Raw genomic sequence first — 11314 nt, forward strand, 5'->3', positions numbered from 1 at the left:
AACGCCTGGTGCAACCAAGGTCATACAATAAGCCTACCCTTGGGCTTGCAAAGGTCATAGCTGCCTGATAAAAGCATGGCTGATTAGAGTCCATGCATATAAGACCTAATAGGATTGGCTTTTAACATCCATCAAGTAAAAATTTTGGCAAATAAGAAGCAAGGTTGATGAGAGTTTTGATCTGCCACTTGCACACCACAAAATATTCAAAATAATATCCACTAAATGGTATCCAACATGCTGAAATTATTTTTTTTGTAAATGAGATTAAGGAAAGCAATATGGTTCAATTAAACCAGGAGTTAAAAAAGGAAAAGGGTGTTGAGCCATTCAATTACTTATTTGATATTGTTTCGACATTGGTTTACATATTTGAGTGACCAACTCGAACTTGAACTCGATGCCATGAGGTGTTCAATATCTCTCTCAAGTTCCAAATGTCTTCAACCTTTTCAAGTTGGACATTTGATGCTATATCCACCTACCAATCAATGTAAATATGGCCCTTGAAATTGGATATGCAAATTTATTTCACCTTTTGGTCCTAGAGGTGCTAGGTCCTGTTGCATCTATATTACTGGTACTTTGAACTTTTCATAAATGTACATTTCAAAGTGAGAGATATGTAGGAAAAGTAAGATTGTTGATTATGGTCATGTTAGATATACTTATAATGTAAGATTGTTGAAGTACTATTAAGTGATTTTGAAGCAAACATCATATTAAAATGGAGTTAGTAAGTCATTGTCCAATAGATAATTGTACTTTTTTTTAATGAATTTCGTGCATTGTAGGAGAGTATAACTTATCGTCAACAAGTGGAACAAGAGTTTATATTGATTTGGAAATTTCTGAGATTGCTAATTTCAAAGATCAGTAAGTGTTTTGTTTTGGATTCACATTTTTAATGTATTTATATTAAAATACACAAAAACTAATTAATATGATATTTACATTATATATGTCATTTCTCTTATCAGGTATAGAATTCAATTAAAGGTTGAAGATAGCTCAGAAATGACCATATTCATCAAAGAGGAAGAGAAAAAGAATAGTTTACATCTTTATACACAATAGCTTGCCCGTGCATCGCACGGGTTAGTGACTAGTATTATATATATAGATACACACAATTCTGTCCCTAATTAGCCCTCCCACCCAATAGCTAAACGCCTAGTTCCATTGCTGAAAATAGAGACTTACAGTTGGAGGCTGAAAGGTTGGACGTCCTCTGAGCATTAATCTCACTGGTTGGGTGGCATCAGCAGGTGGAATCTTTAAGATTTGGAATCTTTTATTTTAGGGTTTAGGGTTGAGGGAGAGAGAGGGAGATACATTGGTGCAGAAAACATGAATGTGGTCCCTACAAATGGACCAAACTACCTTCCCTTGATCATGGACAGGGGTTTTGTTGGTGTATTGCATGATTGGTAATGAAACCTTCTTCCTACCATTTTTCTTTTCAGTACAAATGATACATCTTGGTATTCTTGCTTGACCTGAAATCTCAACTAAATGTTATTCTATTGCTCCAGTCTTTCATATACATGCAAGGATAGTATATCAGGTTATTTAGTTTAGTCAGTGAACCCTGGAGATAAATTGATCCAAGTTACATGTTTGCTGTCCCCTTCCAGATATCTTTTCAATTGGCTGTCTTGTTCCATGCTTGAACCTGTTCGTAAAACACGAGATGCAACGTTCTTTGTGAACAATTCTAGTGATATTTAGGTTCCACGTGGACCAGAGCAGCCAGGTGCTGTTCAAATTACCATGCTGGAGCTGGCAGCACAAGGACATGCTTCAAAGGTATCGGCAGATAGTTTAGGTAGATATGAATAACAGTTACCTTTTTCACTGCTCGCTTTTAGTTTTCTGTTCTTCTCTGTGAAGAGCCTTGTACCTTAGTGGTAACTCTATGGATCATTTGTCAAACCGAAAAACACTATGGAACCAGTTTGCAATTGAATTGACTTCAAATTTAATTTAATTTAATTTAATTCAATGTCTTTGCAATGCGATTGTTTTTTTTTTTTTTTTTTTTTTTTTTTTTTTTTTTTTTTTTTTTTTTTTTTTTTTTCTAAATATTCGCAATTCAATTATTTTTTTGGACTAGATATAAGTTGAATTTTTTTTTTTTTTTTTTTTTTCTAAATATTCGCAATTCAATTATTTTTTTGGACTAGATATAAGTTGAATTGGAAGTCTTTAGTTTTTTGTGATTTATTGAGGATTTTATTTTTAATTCTTAATTAAATAGAAACTGGAAAGATGAGTGTTAACAGTACAAGTTGGTTCAAAGCTGCTAGTTTACCAGCAATTGCCTGTCTTTTAGCTACTCCTCTAGTCTTATACAAGTTATATCCTCCTGAAACCAAAGACACACCAGATGCCCCTGCCATGGCTGCAAAGAAATTGGAGCATATGGGTCCTGTTACAAGAAATGAGTGGGTGATGGTCGGTACAATGCTCCTTGCAGTCCCTTTGTGGGTCTTTGGGTATGTAGTATGCCTTACTTTGTGATAGTTATTATTAAATTACCATCTCATATATATATATATATATACACACACATATATCACCAAATTGTTCCTTTTCTTTCCCGGCTGATAATTAGTAGCACAAAAGTCAATTGTTTTTAAAAAAATAACAAAAAAAACTACTGGATAAGTTGAATTCTCCATTTGTTTTTTTGTATCCCTTGATTTGTTATCACTTTTTTGGCAATTGAACAAGACTCAAAACACAAAATAATAGTCTTTGGTGTGTAGAACAACTCGCTACAGCATATTCCAGAAAATAAAAAAATTACCAAACTACCCCTAGTTTTAGTAAAACTTTATTAAAACTGAACCAGCAACTTTCTAAGTAAAGAAACTAAATACTTAGATTCAATAATAACTAAAGTAGCCTTTAAAAGGTGCCAAAAAGCCCCCCACATCAAAATTAGTCCATAATTCTAGGTTTACTATTTAATCTTGTTTCTCCTTGAACACTTTACTTTTTGCATCATTAAGCCTAACGTATAAGTTATCATTTGTCCTTACTGCCATTATCTTTCAGGTACTTAATATACCGACTAAGATTAATAAGGGGACTGTTGAAATCATCACCCCTGTAGAGCTTATTAAGAAGGGTGACAAGGTTGGGTCCTCCAAGGCTGCCCTCCTTGCAGAGCTTGGCAGAAGGCCATTCTCTTATGGCCTCGTTGTTCTTCAAGTTTATAACGAATGACAAGGTCCTTTATCTTGTCAAAGACGTAGAGGCACATTACCAGGAACTTGAGAAATACTGTCCAGTACGTTTGATGCCTTCTTCCACCATCGAACGTACGAGACGGTCTTTCTGAAGCTCCTTGTAATGTCCCTCTGCGTCTTTGACAAGAGAAAGGACCTTGTTATTCATTATTACTTCATAGTGGCCCTTCTTCTGTCGATAAAAGTATAATGTTGAATGAGGTGACTAATAACTTATGTTGAATCATTTTGCTCATACAGTCATTGATAGTCATCCTTTAATACTGATCATTTGTGCATCCTTTTTGTGCAGCTGTTGGTGCCATATTGTCAGCAACTGATTCAGTTTGCACGCTGCAGGTACACGATGTTCATCCTTACATGAATGTTATACATGGAAATTGACATGCTCCATTAATGCATGATATTTTTGGCCTGATAAAGGTTCTCAATCAAGATGAAACGCCCTTACTTTACAGTATTGTATTCGGTGAGGGAGTGGTGAATGATGCCACCTCTATTGTGCTTTTCAATGCAGTCCAATCACTTGATGTCAGCAACATTGATCTGCTTACAGCATTGAAATTCTTGGGGACCTTCCTTTACCTCTTCTTCACCAGTACTGCTCTTGGTATAGCAGTAAGTTGTTTTAGTAGTTATTTTTTTCTTGTTATTATTATTATTGTTTCTTTTCTTTCCTCCTCTTTATTGGGCATCTCTCTTCAATTTCGGTCGTTTTATATACTGTATGTAAAGTACATAGTAAACAAGAAAACATGACAATCTTTTTGACGTAATTATGTTGTACTGGATAGGTTGAATAGATTTGCAGCTAACTTGAAGCAAGCTGCAGAAAGTGATGGCCGGATTGAGCGTTCTGTGAGAGAACAGTCAGCACTCATGTCAATCCTTGATTGCCGTCCAGTATGTTGAACTGTTTGAGTTATTTATGTTTATCATTTGTCTCTCGTGCCTTATACCATAGGCCTTGGATGATGCATTGACATGCAATAAGAAAATTTAAATAGCATAATCATACTCTGTCGAAAATGCAAGCTGATATGAATTTCAAAGGCATTTCTTGATCCAAGGTTGTCTTTTTGCATTTAAGGTTTTTGGTACAATTTATTGTGTAAGGCTGTGTTGTTTCATTGGTGAATTTTTTTATTTTTTTATTTTTGGTAAATCACACTAACCTTCCTTAAAGTTTGAGGAAATGTCGGAATCCCTTTCTTATTTTCAAAAAATGACACTTAGCCCCCTATGGTTATTATTTTTTATATTTTATTTTAAAATTTTTCTTACGATATAACCAATCTGGTTATTAAGCAAAATTTTTTTGGGTGGATATAGTGGTTGAGAATTTAATATGAGAAATTTGAAAATTTGTAATGAACATAAATGGTCATAAGGGGTTATTTGTTGTGTAAATCAATATATTAAGGGGTGGAGTGTATTTTACAAAAATAGGAGGGGGTTTTTGAAATTTCGACAACCATTCTCAAACAATGTAATTTACCTGTATGAACTCTTTTCCCAATTGTGAATCCACGTGTATGAACTCTTTTCCCAGTTGTGATAGATATAGAACCATTGAGTAAGCTCACCAACTTCAGCAAAAGTCACTAATTTCTGTTGTATTGCTATGAAAACATGGGTTCATAAACGTGGTTTCTTTGATGGTCTATGTTTCCGATTGGCAATCTGGTACTTTTAATGGAATATCAATTGCTTAGCGTAATTGAACTATTTGGTTGTATTTCATTAACTTAAGAACTGCTGGCCTAGCACTCTGCGGTTTAGTATCTGCTTTTGTTGGCATGATTAATCCTTCTTGCAATACCTGATTGAGTGTAACTTATTAACATGTATAGAAGAAAAGTATATACTTGTTGAACTCACAGTTGGATTTTCCATTTAACAATCACTACCGTTGATTCACCAACAAATTGAGGCATGTAATGCAAATTCATATGAGATGGGTGATTATGCATGTAGTGATATTTTGTGATATAAATTTTCTCAGTATCCATGTATAATTTTATATTGCATGGTCCTTTGCTTATTTCATTGTTGGCGTTAATGTTATTAAATATAATGTGCCAAACATCCATCTGTAAGTGGGTCTTGCTTAGTTCCAACTACTTATACAGCACCTTGTCCTTAAACCAATACAGATAAAAATAAACTAAGAAACTTGAAAAGATATAGATGCAATGGCAGCATTTTAGGAGAGCAGCCTCTGTTCATTTTGTGTATCCTCCTTATAGAGCATTTTAAAATGCCATTCTTTCACATACTAGTTGATATCTGATTAATGGATTGTGGCTTTGAAACAGGGACAAGGAGCTTGTCATTTCCTTCAATGGGAGGATACTCAAGAAATTACCACAATTAATGATCTTGTAGATGAAAGCAAACATGGCATATCTGTAGATTCTACTTCAACAAGCCATGAGTTAGTCACTAAAATGGGTGATTTGAGTATTAATAATTTAAAGAGGAAGTTTGATTCACTAGAGATGGAAAATCCTCAACATCTCCCAACTTCTGTGGCTGTACATGAACATTTTGAGAAAGATCAAGAGCCTGTCATAGAGAGGAGTGAACATGATGAGACTTCAGAGAATTTAACATCTACAAAGTATATTGATCCATCACGAGTTGAGGACTCTTCAAATCTCCAAGACCTAGTTGTGCTGGAGGTTGAGTTGACTGTAAGTGAACCTTCTGCTCTTACTGTATCTTTGCATTCTTGTTGGCCTTTTGCCAATGGTGATTGGTACAGTTTTTGTGTCAATCATAAACTCCTCGTGTATGCATTGGCATATGTGTTCAGTGTGAAATGCTCCTGTCTATCATCATTAATTGTCTGATTTTTAACTAGTTAACACTTGTGACATGGTATGACCTGATTAGACATGGTGTGACTTGGGTGGGGTAGTGTGAGTTGTGAGGGTGGTTTTGATAGTTGTGGATAAAAATGCCCACACCTTATATGGAGGAAGTGGGGAATATTTGGCTAAACAAAAACGGGAAGGCTGCTATCCTTAACATGAAAGTGGGAATGATAGTAAATCCCTACACACACATGTATGTATGTGTATATGTGCAAGTACATAAATAACTATCAAAAATGATGGTTCATATCTGTTTATGTGCGCTTTGAAAATGTGTTGCAATTTTGATTTTCTACAGGCAATACAAGGAATACATGGAGAATCTATTGGAGTATCTAATATATTTTTTGCTTTGGGGACAGAGCCCTTCAAAGATCTTGATAGAATATTCTCAGAGGTACACAAACACACTTGATGTGATATATTTTTCACGCAATAGTGTTTATTTTGATAAGTACAATATTGAGACTCATTTTTAAAGTTTTAATTTAGGCACGTGCTAAATTAATATGATTAATGGCAAAAATATTTAGACTAGGTAGCTTAACCTAGCCTCATAAACGAGAGGTGGAATGTGAATTCATGGGTTTAATTCAGTATGGGTGTCAGTTGTATTTTCCTTTCTAATACTGCTTTTAAGCTGTGTGAATTAGAGGTTCTTTGGTATGTTTGTGACTGTTGGAACTTGGAAGGCCTAGATTGTAATTGGTTATATTGGAAAGAATTTATTTAGTGGGCTTTAAAAGTGCTATGTAAGATACATGTGTGTCAGAAGGCATTTAGTTCCAGAAACCACTAACCAGTTTATTATAGTTAAATTATATTATCCTTGGCTTCATCGTTTGATTTATTTTATAGAAATTAATAGCATGATAGGCTTTAAAGTGCTGTGTAAAATTCATGTATTGGGAGTAATTTTTAATTCATAAAATCAATTTATCATAGTTAACTTATGCTATTTTCATCTTCATCCTTCAATGTGTATATATGGAATGTGAACGAGATTCCATCAAAATACTGTAGACCCTAATCTTTTAGATTTAGAACCTTCTATATGTGTTGCTTTATTTTCCCCTCAATAAAAATTAAGGTATGATGGGTTTGTGGCAGATCGAGACTGAATTTGAAGACCAAAGGGCAAATAATGCAATAGAAGGATGGGAGAACATGGGTCAAGAAAATGGACATGTTCCTGCTCAGCACACTGTAATTGATCTTCATTATTACAGCACAGTTGAAGAGTTGGTGGAAGTGGGTCCTGAAAAGTTAATAATCGGTAAGGAGTTTTTTATTTTTATTTTTAATAAACCTATAGTTGTAAGGCTTCAGAACATATGACCTTACAAAAGTAATTGTTAATCATTTTCCCCCCCTACTAAAAGATATAAGGTGTGTGTTAGCAAAAATTCTAGGATGTGAATGTATGTTATTGTCTGTGCATTACTTTCTAATTAAATTTCAGTCAAATACCTAGTCAGTTCTTAAAATTATTATCACCTTTTCCAACTAAAGGCGGTTCAATTTTATGCAGAAGCTTGCTATAGGTACAATTTAGAGCTACACAAGAAAGAAGAGATTGCTGAGGAAATTGCACGGTTGAGGAGTGCGGTTAGTGCTATAACGGAGTCAAAGAAATCTGCAAAGGGGGCTCCAGCACAACTTCTGGATGCATTTAGCAAGTTAGAGGTCAATAATAATCGGAACCTAGAGAGGGCCATGAAAGAGATTACCTCATGAGGGTTCCTCCCCCCAGTTCCCTACCACCTCATCCAGGATTCTCCATGGTTAAGTCAATGGCAATGAGTGAGGTATTGGATGCGACCAAGGAGAAGATGTTTTGCAAGCCTTGTTCCTGACAGCAGTGCAAAGGCACTTTGTAGGTATACTGAAATGGTTGATGATGTTATCAGAACACAAGCTGAAAAATTACAAGCAGCCAGTTAGTTAACCCGAGTAAGGCTCAAAGAGATGGAACTTCCTGATTCCATTCTAGCTTTAGAAGGGAATTTCACTCTCCCAATGGAGCTCAAAGAAGATGTGGAGGCAGTGCAGATAAGTGGGGGCCCTGCTGGTTTGGAAGCAGAGTTACAGCAACTTAGGGATCTGAGGAGGGTCAACCAGGAAATGCTGGTCCAGATAGCAGAGTTACAGCAAAATATGATTGCATTAGTGAAGATATTGCCCACAATATTGAGGCACAAGAACAACTGTTGCTGCAAATCCAGGTTTAATTCTTTATTTTACTGCATTTTTTTTTTTGTTTATTTTCTTTGAATATCAGCTTTATTTTTTCTTTTACTGAATGTGATGTTTTACCAAATATAATTGGTTTTGACTGGAGAATATGTTATGAACCAAATTTGACATCTTTATTCATATAATTGTTAGTCTCTAATATCTTCTCAGTTAAAAAAAAGGAGAGATTTTAAGAGGGATTTCATGATCCTCAAATAATTGTTTGACATTTCTTTCAGGCTCAGAATGATGATTTTTCAACCATCTTTAATCTTGAAGATTATAAAGGTTGGTTTTTTCTTTTTTTGGATTATAATATATATATATATATATAACTATTTTTGTATCTGTTTGTCATATACATTTTTTAAGCATTCATTCAATTTTCTGGCATTTTTGTATCATTAATGTGTAACAAATCTTCATTCTTGCTGTACTTTTTAGAGTGTAATGAATGGCTCAAAGTTTTTCATTTAGACCATGTTGCTCTGGCATGTCAGTTGTTGTTGGCTTCTGTGTTGATCTTTTCCCTGCTATTTTTTCCAGCATCTCGTGAGAAATGTTACTAGCAGATTCAAGCTGCCATAGCAAAGTTCCGAGAGATTAAGGAGAACAGCAATGAGGGACTGAAATTTTATGTTACTCTACAGGTTAGAAATGTTTGGTTAGACTGTGTGGTGCAATTATTTATTTAATATAGTTATTGTTCAAGTATACACTTGCTCCTCTTTGTAGCTGTGGGGGAGATTTAATATTATTGATGTGCATAGATCTCTCCTTGTGAGCATGTGTACGTGATTTTTTTCATTATTGTATTTGTGAACTTTGCTAGAAGTGACTAGTTATTTTGTATGCATCATAAATTTTAGTTTTTTGGTTTTTTTTTTTGGGGGAGATGTGTATGTACTTCCTGGGTGGCATATTTGTATTGGTAATCATGGTAATGCATGTGTTGTGGAGTGAGAGGGAGGAATTCCTTCCACTTTTAAAATGGTGTGGAGATTCCAATTATGGAGTAGAAATGTTCTTTTTTGAGAGTCAGAGTGTTGTATGAGTAGTTCTTTACTGTTGGAACTAGGGATGAGCATTCCATTATAGATTATATAGACCTATTTCTTTTAGAGCCTTATATTTTGTTTGACTCTCTTCCCAATTCTTTAGGAATGTTTGTAACTTGTATATACATCATGTGTACCCAAGATTTCCTTTTTTCAATAGAATTAACATAAAAAAAGAGTTGATAAATGAGCTCTCTTTTTTCAACAAGATGCAATTACAAATGTCAAGCAGCAATGCAACGATTTTGTCATGACCAATCTTCATTACAGTGCCGGGAAATGACTGAAGATGTGCAAAGACAAATGGCGGGCCTCAGTTTCCAAGATAATAAAAACGCAGGTGCTTACAACAACTACCCTTCAGGCATGAGTATGGCCAACCTGCTTATCCGGGGTGTCAAGGCCCATACGACAATGCCCATGCACAACAATCTGGATCTCATCCTCGGCCTCCTTACACCATCCCAGCTCCATACCTTCCTCCTCACCAAAGTGGCTACTATAAGCAACAATAGTGTAGCTGTGTAGCATCTATCCATTTTGGCTATATAATTTGATTGTTTTTTATATGGAATTTGTCACTTTGTTCCATCCTTGGTTAAATGGATTCGATTTAGCTAGATCTTATTTATGATCGTATAGCCTCTTCATAATCTGTATGCTGGTTTGCCTAATGCTTTGTATGTGAATTGCATAGCTTGTACAAGGATTTTTCTATGTACAGCTTTTAAATTATGTTGACATTTACCGAAATGATACTAATTTGATAAATAAAAATCATCTATTTCACCTTTTCTGTTCCATTGATGCTTCTATCAATCACAAATTGTTAGAATTTATTTTTTCCTTATAAAATAACCAATGTTTAAAATGGGGAAAAAAAATCAGACAAATGGGAGGTTGTGATTGATATATTTGATAGACAATAATTTGTTCACTAGATAAATGCATAGCCAGTTTTGCTGCTTGAGGTGGGAAATTTCCTATGAGTGTCTTTAGAAATAAGTGTTTCCTTGGGGTGTTTATTGTTTCTCTCTTTTTGGTTGTTTTTTTATGAATGAGCATGATTGCACTGATGGTACTGACCAAGCTTCAATTGGAAGTTGTAGCATCAATGCTCAAAGCACGAATAATTAAAGGGCTGATAATTCATTGACAATATATATTACTGCTTGAAGGGGAAGGGAAGGATGTGTGTGTGTGTCTATAGCATTCAGGAAAAATCATAGTTAAGAATTGTGAACATTGGGTTCAATAAAGGCTTTTTTTTTTTTTTTTTTTTTTGGAGCAAAAGAACCCTTACAAGTAATATTCTCCCCTAAAAAAATAAAATAAAGAATTTTTTTTTTTTTTTTACCTAAATAATAAGGCTATTGCATTTACGTGGAACTCTCTTGCCATTTCTCTTTTTGGTCTTTGTATAATTAACTATAATAGGAGGAAATAAACAACCTTAAAATTTACATGTCTAGAAACCGAGTACATTGAACTCGATTTCTATGCTTTGAAACCGAGTTCATTGAACTCGATTTCTATGCTTGGAAACCGAGTTCGTTGAACTCGATTTCTATATGTGAAAGCAACTGGATTTCCTATTTTGTTCAGCTCAACTTTCTGGGTAAATGTGGACTCGAATTGTTAGATATGAAATAAAGACTAAAGAATTGATATTCTCCCCTAAAAAAAAACCCTTACAAGTAATATTCTCCCCTAAAAAAAAATAAAGAATTAATGCTTATATGCTAAATGCTTTGTTGCACCCAGAGATGCTCAAAAACAGCATTCAAAAAGTCATGCATGTTCTTCTGCCAAAAGTTCTATGCTAAATGCTTATATGTGTTCCTCCAGGAACTTATGGGAACAAGGAATTCTAGTGAGTAGTAAG

The 11314-nt window shown here is 34.6% G+C and overlaps 1 protein-coding gene across 3 annotated transcripts; it reads left to right on the forward strand.

Moving 5' to 3' along the window:
• The first annotated feature begins 71 nt into the window (after nucleotides 1–71).
• Nucleotides 72–10230, forward strand: LOC115982214. Of its 3 annotated transcripts, XM_031104749.1 has the most exons (14): nucleotides 72–876; nucleotides 981–1430; nucleotides 1638–1809; nucleotides 2261–2498; nucleotides 3064–3458; nucleotides 3550–3596; nucleotides 3716–3875; nucleotides 5576–5953; nucleotides 6435–6533; nucleotides 7247–7412; nucleotides 7668–8361; nucleotides 8611–8659; nucleotides 8918–9021; nucleotides 9700–10230. In XM_031104749.1, exons 5-11 carry the CDS (start codon nucleotides 3447–3449, stop codon nucleotides 7871–7873), a joined length of 1068 nt encoding a protein of 355 aa, XP_030960609.1. In that variant the 5' UTR covers nucleotides 72–876; nucleotides 981–1430; nucleotides 1638–1809; nucleotides 2261–2498; nucleotides 3064–3446; the 3' UTR covers nucleotides 7874–8361; nucleotides 8611–8659; nucleotides 8918–9021; nucleotides 9700–10230. The 3 variants fall into 3 exon arrangements, with proteins under 3 accessions (XP_030960609.1, XP_030960611.1, XP_030960608.1); XM_031104751.1 differs by lacking the exon at nucleotides 2261–2498; XM_031104748.1 differs by lacking the exons at nucleotides 2261–2498; nucleotides 3064–3458 and having other exon boundaries at nucleotides 73–876; nucleotides 1638–1828; nucleotides 3681–3875; nucleotides 9639–10230.
• Nucleotides 10231–11314: the final 1084 nt, after the last annotated feature.

The sequence above is a fragment of the Quercus lobata genome, chromosome 3 (assembly GCF_001633185.2).
Source record: "Quercus lobata isolate SW786 chromosome 3, ValleyOak3.0 Primary Assembly, whole genome shotgun sequence".
In the NCBI taxonomy this organism is placed as follows: Eukaryota; Viridiplantae; Streptophyta; class Magnoliopsida; order Fagales; family Fagaceae; genus Quercus; species Quercus lobata.

Excerpts from the sequence above, each read along its gene's own strand:
- LOC115982214 (XM_031104748.1), top strand. The coding sequence starts at position 1,774 with ATGCTGGAGCTGGCAGCACAAGGACATGCTTCAAAGGTATCGGCAGAT. Across the intron at positions 1,829-3,549 it reads GGTATCGGCAGATAGTTTAG|CTGTTGGTGCCATATTGTCA; the intron begins GTAGATATGAAT and ends CTTTTTGTGCAG. Across the intron at positions 5,954-6,434 it reads TGCTGGAGGTTGAGTTGACT|GCAATACAAGGAATACATGG; the intron begins GTAAGTGAACCT and ends GATTTTCTACAG.